At 34.9% G+C, this 9,993-nt stretch overlaps 1 protein-coding gene across 2 annotated transcripts in view; it reads right to left on the bottom strand.

Moving 5' to 3' along the window:
* LOC106874394 (serine-rich adhesin for platelets) overlaps positions 1–9,993 on the bottom strand; it is a 46,284-nt gene that overhangs the window by 5,560 nt on the left and 30,731 nt on the right. For both annotated transcript variants that reach the window (XM_014922118.2, XM_014922126.2), the window contains exons 2-7: positions 7,995–8,865; positions 7,224–7,270; positions 6,211–6,378; positions 3,991–4,246; positions 2,647–2,772; positions 885–1,049 (exon numbers count right to left, since the gene is read on the bottom strand). In XM_014922118.2, coding sequence (XP_014777604.1) covers positions 885–1,049; positions 2,647–2,772; positions 3,991–4,246; positions 6,211–6,378; positions 7,224–7,270; positions 7,995–8,772 — 1,540 coding nt within the window. In that variant the 5' untranslated portion in view covers positions 8,773–8,865. The remainder of the gene's footprint in view (positions 1–884; positions 1,050–2,646; positions 2,773–3,990; positions 4,247–6,210; positions 6,379–7,223; positions 7,271–7,994; positions 8,866–9,993) is intronic.

Below are 9,993 nucleotides of genomic sequence, written 5' to 3'. Positions count from 1 at the left end.
CTAACGCCAACCACTCCAAGAGTGTAGTGGGTGCTTTTACATGCCACTGGCACGAGGGCCAGTCAGGCAGTACTGGCAATGGCCACGCTCAAGTAGTGTTTTTTACGTGCCGCCTGCACAGGAGCCAGTCCAGCGGCACTGGTAACGACCTCGCTCGGAACAACATCGAAAAATACCTTGGGAACGAGAACCTAGGTTCGAAATTTCCTCAAGACACCTGATGACAGCTGGAGGGTATATCAGCCAAAATGTTGTGTTAACAAACAAGATGAGGACAAATATCTGTCAAATGTAAATAATGTAAATAATTAAACAAATAACTTTGAAAGAAAATAAATTCTCTCCCTCTCCCTCTAATAATAATCCATTCTACTATAGGCACAAGGCCTGGAATGTGTGGAGAGTGGGATAGTAAATTACATCAACTTTAATTTAACAACCACAACTGGATGAAAAGCAAAGTCGACTTTGGTGGAATTTGAAATCAGAACGCTAAGCATTTTGCCGAGCCTGCTAACGATTCTGCCAGCTGACTGCCTTAACCCATATATATCCCTGGTTGCATTTTCAGAACACAAACATGTTCCTACTTGTTTGGATATGAACTCGCTGGGAAGCATTAGACGGAGCATATGAAATGTTCAGTAGGTAGTCGACACCTGTAGCTAGCAGTTGCATACTATCCTTCTCATCCAGATTGTGAAAGCTTACCATAACATTTAATACAGTGAAATTTTAAGACTTCATCTTTTTATGGCCATATATGGATTAATAATAATTTTAAGACTTCATTTTTTTATGAGCATATATGGGTTAATAATAATAATGATAATAATAATAATCATAAATAAAAGGAAAAAGACAAAATTTGTCTAAAGACTTACCTGTACAGTTTTTGACTGGATTTGTAGTTGAAATTGTTGGTAATTGGATGATAAGAGGAGTAGAAATAGTAGAGGGATTCTGAAGCGTCAGATTATTGGTGTGTATGGGAATTAAGGCATAAGCTTGAGGTGCTACATTAGGGCGAGGTAAGATCAAAGGAGGCTCTAAAAACAGAGAAATATATATGTGCGTGTGTGAATAGAAGAATTTCAAAACAACAAAAATTAAAAATTGAAATTTTCACAAGGAAATATCATCTTCAAACATTTGAGAAGTAAAAGAAAACAAGATTTTTCTTCTCTGCAGGCTATGTGATAGGAGGTTTGCTTCTGAACCACATGGTTCCAGGTTCAATTCCACTGTGTAGCACCTTAGATGTGTATCTTCTACTCCAGCCCCAGGCCAACCAAAGCCTTGGAAGTGGATTTGGTGGATGGAAACTAAAAGAAGCTCAGTGTGTGTGTGTGTGTGTGTGTGTGTGTGTTGGTTTGTTTATGTTCCCATAACTTAGCAGTTTAGCAAAAGTAGCCAGTAGAATATGTACTAGGCCTAAGAACAAGAAAGTACTGGTGCCGAGCCATGTCTGCACCTAACACTGCTTGGAAGAAATAATCATAAATTGAGAAACTAATTAGTTGACATTGAATTATTTTGGCTTAAATGTTTCAAGAATAAAAGGGAAGTTGTCATATTAAAACCAGTTTCAAAAAAATGTAAAAGAAATAATTTCAAATAAGAAAAAAAATAATATAAATTGGGTAACAGTCCTGGATCACTAAGAATTTATAAATTTATTTTTTGCTGTATGATTTGTCCTGTATTAAATTTATTTTGACTGATGTTTATTGGGGAAGAGTATAGTCACTTGTATCAAATTATCATATTATTAACACTAGTTTTTAAATTAGTATGGTACATTATATTGCCTTTTACTTGTTTCCCTCATTGGACTGCAGTCAATAAGTCGGGTACTTATTCAATCAATCTTTTTTGCCAGTCTGCTAAATTTTAGCATACCAACATTGATTGTCAAATAGTGGTAGCGGAGATGGGGGCGAACAGGCACAAAGACACACACACACACATACATATACACAACAAGCTTCCACACAGTTTCTCTCTACCAAATTCATTCAGAAGGCACCTGAAATCACATGACTGCAAAGCATGCTTCTTAACCACACAGTCATTTTATTAATTCTGGAAAAAGGAAAAGCGAAGTTGAACTCATGACACAGGATAAAAGCAAGATACTACAAGGGAGTTACTTTGGAATTCTTCTGCAGTTCCACTGCGTAATTAGTATATAATTATTAATTACCATGCCATTTGTGCTGGTGACATGTGAAAGGCACCCCGTACACTCAGTAAAGTGGTTGGCATTAGAAAGGGCATCCAGCCATAGAAACCAAACCAAAACAGATGACTGGATCCTGGTGCAGCTCTCCAGCTCACCAGTCCCAAGTTGAACCGTCTAACCCAGTGTTCCACAACCAATTTTTCGCAGCACACTGGTATGCCACACGGCAATGCTAAGTGTGCCGCAGTGTTACCTGAATATAACTTTTTTTACCTATACTTTTAGCTATATTTTTAATTCAGGTGTGCCGTCAAATTTTGAAAAGAATATAAATGCACCACAAGTAAAAAAAGGTTGTGGAGCAAAACAGATGTTAAATGATGATGATGATTCAAAAATAAGAAAATAAATAAAAAAATAAAAACCTAAAATAAAAGACAAAATTCAATATTCACACTGACCTTTACGTCTACTATTAGCTTTTGTTTGACTGTTAATAGATAATTTCGGATGAGTTCCTGAAGAAATCACAGATGGTATGCTGTTCATAGTATTAACAACAGGAGACTGAGGTTTATACTTTGAACCTGAAACATTTGAATGAGGAGAAAATTGGTTAAGGAAAGCAATAAACATTTATAAATATAGAAATAATACATTTCTAAATCTCCCAGAGAGATTTATGCAGTAGTGATGCGATAAAGTAGTTGTATGCTGTCAACTTAATGTGAGTTAATAGCAGTAGTATTATTCCCTTCATGGGACTGTCACATTAAGTTGACAGCATAGAACTAATTTATAAATATTTTTATAACTAATTAACTGAATTGCCACATATCCAAAATAGAAAATTCATATAATTGTTAAAATTGAAAGGAAAACCTGAAAGAAAATTAACGATTGCAATAATAAATATAGCAAACCAACTAGAAGAAAATCCATTTTAATTCTTTGTTTGAGATGTCTAGATATTGAATGCCTTTGAAGTGTGATGTGATTTAGCAGCCACAAGTCCAAGAGAGGCTTCGCTTCATGTCAATTTTACTATCTTCTTCAATTCTATGAGAAACCTACCTAAACATGGTCTTTTTTTTTTTGGTATACAGAGAGTTTCACCTCCAGCAATCTGGCTGATTTGGGGTTGTATCAGGAAGAGAGTACTTTCTGAGATGCTCACTTCCAGCATATAGGATACTGTTTTCTTCACTTCTCAGCACTAAGTTAACGTTTTTTATTTTTGCTGCTGTTGTTTAGCAAGTGCTATCTGAGACAGACTGTGACATTCAAAGGCTGTCTGCAATGATCTCAACCCCCTACTTCCTTTATTTCTTCTTAGGTAGAGCTGGTTGATATCATTATTTTTGTGGAGATTTGCAGTTTATGTTAGAATCTTATGGGCTTTAATGTCTATAGAGTGGATTTCTTCTACAGACTAGTTGAGTATGGAATGAGCACTGGAACTGTAACTGCACTGTTGGATATTGTCTAGTTGTAAGAGGAGAGTTCAGACTGCCATATTTTTCTTAGTCTGGTGTAATATTCTAGGGTCACTCTATCTTTATTTACAGTACCTTGGTATGATATGTATGTACGTATGTGTGTGTGAGAAAGAAATAAAGTGTGTGAGTGTGTGTGTGTGTGTGAGAGAGAGAGAGAGAGAGAGTGTGTGTGTGTGTGTGTGTGTGTGTGTGTGTGTGTGTGTGTGTGTGTGTTGAAACATCTAAATAAATTAACATTTCTAAGACAGATTTCACAAATGACACAATCCATAGATTCAATTCTAAGTTGCTGAGAAAAAGACTTACTTGTGGCAACAGATGATAATGAGGGTGATGAATATGATGTTAACACTGATGATGATAATGACAACGAAGTTGTTGTTGATACCGTTGATGATGATGATGATGATGATGATGATGATGATGACGACGACGACAACAATGACGATGATGACGAAACCGTGTCTTTAACAGTTGAAACCAATTTCCAGTGAGAACCATAGTAACGAGTTGGTTCTCGAACGAAACATTTGTTGGTAGATAAATCATGGCGAATTGAATTCTATAAAATTAAAAAATGATAAAGTTAAATTAAAATAAACTACTGAACAACAAATAGCTGAGTGTTCTGTTGACTCAATTTCAAGTAAAATAGCTAAGGTATCATAATAATGACTATACAAAAACATACACAGAGAAACAAAATTTCAACTAATTGCAACTACAAAAATCTAGTTAAAGCATTGAAGCGAGGACTTAGCAGCACGTAGTTATGTCCCTTTATACTGAATATTTGAAAGCCTATCAGCACCCACTTTGTCTTCCATTCTTCCAGAGTTGATTATAGAAGCAAGAGTAATAGACAGAAGCAGGGCCATCTTAGCAATGTTATAGGTCCATGCCAAATGAATGTGCTGGACCCTACAGTATTTATTTATTGGTTGCAAGCCACAGTATATGTAGAACAGATTTGGTTCGTGAAGGCTCTGGACAACTGCCCAGTGTACCCATGCTTTAAGCCATTACTGAACAATAAATGACTGAACAAATGAACAAGGAAGCATTTCTTGACAATCATTACACTGTGTAACAGATTTTTTTTTTTTTTTTTTAGTGTCATTTCCTATTTGCTTCTATCTAGAAATAAAAGGAAATGACTACAATTCCCTTCAAGTTTGCTTTTGTTACTTGGACATCAATGTTTTGAAACGGACTTATTTTCCAATACATTTCAGATAGATTCAGCACTGAGTTGCTGAAGCAGAAATATCATTATATCTAATATTCTACTCAAAACCACAGATTTGATTGTCAGTTGCTTGACCCTAACTCTAAGTGGCTGACAATATGTGCGTCTCTGGTCATGAGTAGGAGTAGTTGGAGAGCATCATAGCCATGTACTGAAAGGGATTCTTTGGGTTTTGAATAAATGTAACAGAAGCAAAGTTTGAAGGAAATATTAGCCATTTTTCATACTTTCTAAAGGTAAGCAAATAGGAAATAACAGTTGCTATCCAAGGACAAATATTATGTCACATGAAGGCGGCGAGTTGGTAGAATTGTTAGCACACTGGGCGAAATGCTTAGCGGTATTTCGTCTGCCGTTACATTCTGAGTTCAAATTCCACTGAGGTCAACTTTGCCTTTCATCCTTTTGGGGTCGATAAATTAAGTACGCACTGGGGTCGATGTAATCGACTTAATCCCTGTGTCTGTCCTTGTTTGTCCCCTTCTATGTTTAGCCCTCTGTGGGCATTAAAGAAATAAAATATTATGTCACATTAAGTGGAACTACACAGGTTGAATAATATAATCTGCAAAGAAAACATACTGTGTTTACAGGATTTAATCCTTTTATATATCATTGTCATCATCATTCTTTTAATGTCCATGTTTCCATACTTGCACAGGTTGGATGGAATCTGTTGAGGCAGATTTTCTACAGACGAATTTCAGCTGAGCATCGTTAATCTTGCAGGCTCATAGTTGCTGGTGCATATAAAAAGCACCCATGCTGGTGTTGCATAAAAGCACCCAGCACATTCTGTAAAGTGGCTGGCATTAAGAAGGGCATCCAGCCATAGAAACCATGCCAAAACAGACATGGAGCCTGAACAGCCCTTCAGCAGGTCAGCTCCTGTCAAAGCATCCAACCCATGCCAGCATGGAAAACAGATGTTAAGTGATGATGAGGATGAGGATGATAATTTATTAATGAAACTAGCTGCCAAGAATGCTTTAAATATAATTTACTCAAGTCCAATGTGATAGTAGGTTTAAAAGAAGTGTCTGTGGATAGTTAAAGTGAATGCATATTTACTGATAAAATCCCAACATAGGACTGAAACTAATTCAGTCAACTGCACCTTTTTCCATACACAAAGATACATTTCATAAATACTCTACATACAGAAAAGGTGCTTACATCTGTCTTTACATAGAATTTTAGCAAATAATCTAAGGATATACTCAACATAACAATATAGCCTAAAATATACAGTTTCCACATGGCAAAGGGGAACAAACCTTCCATCCAAGCTTTGTAGTGTTGCTGTAATAAGGATAGTTGGTTTCAATCCATCGGTAGATTTCTTTTAAGGTCATGCGTTTATCATGACGACTGTTAAGTGCATTTTCTATTAACTTCACATAAGAGAACGGAGGTCGCTTGTTGAACTGGCTGCTACCCAAAGTCTACAAAAAAATAAAAAAATAAAAATAATAATAATAATAATAATAATAATAATAATAATAATAATAAAGCAAATATTCAATAAAACAAGTAACAAAAACATTTGAGTCAAATGAAATTAAAAATCTACATGGCTGTGTGGCTAAGAAGCTTGCTTTTCAACCTTGTGGTTTCAGGTCCAGTCCTGCTACATGGTATCTTGGGCAAGTGCTTTCTACTATAACCCCAGCATAGCCATTAGGACTGGCACCTTTTCTTGAGTTGATAAACTAAATTAATGAAGGGATCCCTCATTAATTTAGGGATCCCTCATGTGGTCACACAGTCTGCTAGAAATAGAAGCCAAATTTCCATTATCAACTTAAAAAAAGAGAGGGTACATTAGATTATGTAATCATAAATAATTATGATCAAGTATAAAGATGGTGTGGTCATGGCTGAGTAGAACATACCACATCAGAGGTCTTCTCAGTTCAGTTTTGACCTGTGGTTAAACAAAACTTCAGATAGAGAATTAAATGTGTCATTTTGAAGTTCAACAGACTCTTTTCTTAACAGTTAGTTGACATGCTAGAAATGGCAGCCAAATCTCCCTCAAGTTACACCCAACCTATTGATATGATAAGCAATATATTTGCTAATGTAGTCTTACATAAACTATGTCACAAAAATAAGACTTGTAGACACTACTGGAATACTGCTGATCATAAGTCTTCTCAATCAGGGCTGCCCTGGAGTTAAACAACAAGGTCCATGCCACCCCTTCAAGTTATGGATTAAGGACTTCTTAGATGGTAATCTTATACGTCATTTTCATTCACATACAGAAGATAAACAAAGTACTAACCTGTGGATTTGATGTCTTTTCAGTCTGGGTCAGTTTTTCTCCAGGTTCTATCAAGTAAAGTTATATATATATTATATAGTAGAATGTAAGATGAAGATAATATTATAAGATCTTTATCTGGATCTATTTCATTTTAATTTCACATTTTTAAATCCATTTTCTCATGCTAATATGAAATGAAAGTTTTATGATAAATTGCTTAAGTGGTTAATACTTATTTTAATGCAATGAAATAAGAATAAGACTTATTTTTTATCTGAAGTTAGCTGATTAATACAACTAATATATAAACTCCTTGGTGGCAGAATTAGAATACAACACTTTTATGTTTTTAGTTTATTTTAGCACTATGTGTCTATATATAATGTTATCAATCAATTAATATAATGAATTTAATTTCAATATAATCATCATCATCATCATCATCATCATTTAACGTCCGCTTTCCATGCTAGCATGGGTTGGACGATTTGACTGAGGACTGGTGGACCAGGTGGCTACACCAGGTTCCAATCTGATTTGGCAAAGTTTCTACAGCTGGATGCCCTTCCTAATGCCAACCACTCCGAGAGTGTAGTGGGTGCTTTTACGTGCCACCGGCACGAAGGCCAGTCAGGCGGTACTGGCAACGGCCACGCTCAAAATGGTGTATTTTACGTGCCACCTGCACAGAAGCCAGTCCAGCGGTACTGGCAAATCTATTTAATAATTCAACTTTAAATATTTATATAATAAATTAAAACTGTTGAAAAATATCTATAAAGTACTTACTAGTCTGGGTTTTAGATTGGTTATTCAATGTAGCAGGCTGGAAAGATGGGGCAGTGGGAGCAAGTGGTGATATTTGAGCCTCAGAGAAGGAAACAGGTTTTAGAATTTCTATTACAAGTTCCTTTGGTTTGGAAAGTGGCAATCCAACAGAATTGGTTGTAGAAGTTGTAGAAGAGGACAATGAAGATAACTGGAAGCTTTGAGAATTTAAAATAAATTCCACATTGTTTGTTGAACAGCTTGTGATTGGAGGGGTTGCTAAGATTTTCAAGTTACGTGGTAATAGGGGAGTTGAACATTGCATTGGAGTAGGGTCAGCCAATGGGACAACGTTGTTCTTCCAGGAACTGGAATCGTTAAGCGAGAGTTCAATAAATGAAGTAGACGGAGTCTTTGTAGTCCAAGAAGAGACATTTCCCTCTGGTGAAGCGAAATTAATATCAAGCTCCTGTTTTGGATATTGAGTGCCATTTATTGTTGATTTGTGATAATCTTTCCTTTGAGAAGATGAAGTATGGTTTGAGGAGAGAGAAATGTCTGGAGAAAAAGATAACGATAAGCACTCAATGGAAGGAGACTGGAAGCCAGAATCAATGCTGTTTGAAGGTGAAGAGAAAACAGTGTTGATATGAGCCAGTGGGTAGCTGTCGTCATTAGAGTCATCGGTTATATTACTGAGGTCACGTTTTATGTCATCTACATCAGAGAGACGGGAAATTCGACGAGAAAAATGAGGAGAATCTGGTGAGCCTGTGTAGATATTATTGCCTCCTTCCATAGGACGTAAGTTTGGAGATGAACCAATGGAGGAGTAAGTGACTGAGTTGATCTGTTCAGATATCACCTTAATTCTCACAAAATACCGAAATATCTAAACAAAATAAAAAAGGGGGCAAAAACAACAAAAGAGAGCCATTATTAATAGAAAAAAATTTGTTTGGAATAAATCATAATATTTAGTATTTGTTAAATCAAAGCAAAATATACGAGCAGAATCATTTTAACCAAAAGTTATTTAAAATTTAGGTATTTGAATTGTTGCAAATAGTTTTACCTAAATGCCACTTATCCTTTCACATACAATAATATATATGTGGTGGAGTGACAATTAATACTAACACTGATGTCTCCGCATGAATACAGCTTTAAAGTTGAAACAGGTTAAAGAGTTATATATATATATATAATTTAATTTATATAAGGGCATTATTATACAATAACGCCTCACGCTAAGAGGGACTCCAGAAGTCAAACTACTATAATAAGCACATTTTTACCGATTGCGAGGGAATGCAACTCTCAAAAGGAGGTTAGCTTTGAGAGTTGCATTCCCTCGCGATCGGTAAAAATGTGCTTATTATAGTAGTTTGACTTCTAGAGTCCCTCTTAGCGTGAGGCATTATTGTATAATAATGCCCTTATATAAATTAAATATATTTATAGGGAAAAAATGATGGTTTTTTTCCCTTATGGGTTTTTTTCATGCTAACTACTTGATAAATTCTTATAAAGTCTTTATCCTAATATTTAATTATATATATATATATATATTTATATATATATACACACATATATATATGTATGTATATATATATATATATGTATATATACATATAGTTCATATAAGGGTTACAAACCTCATTAAAGGATAGCAAAATCTTATGAAAGTACTGGTTAGTTACCTATACAAAGAATGTTGAACATTACAGTTAATATTCAACTGTAAGATTGTATATATTTTGTATATCTTAAACTACCTCTGATGAGATTTGACTTACAAATAATTTTCAATTTCATTAATTAATTTTCTGAATGTCTTGAATTGAAACAGCTGTAAGAGATGTTTGTCAATTTTTTAATTAATAAATAATTTATTAATTATCTCTCTATTTTCTTAATCTTATTGTGTATATATATATATATATATATATATATATACACACACACACACACACACACACACACACACACACATATATATATATATATATATATATAT

The sequence above is a fragment of the Octopus bimaculoides genome, chromosome 5, assembly GCF_001194135.2.
Source record: "Octopus bimaculoides isolate UCB-OBI-ISO-001 chromosome 5, ASM119413v2, whole genome shotgun sequence".
Lineage (NCBI taxonomy): Eukaryota > Metazoa > Mollusca > Cephalopoda > Octopoda > Octopodidae > Octopus > Octopus bimaculoides.
This window is presented reverse-complemented; position numbering and strand designations above follow the sequence as displayed.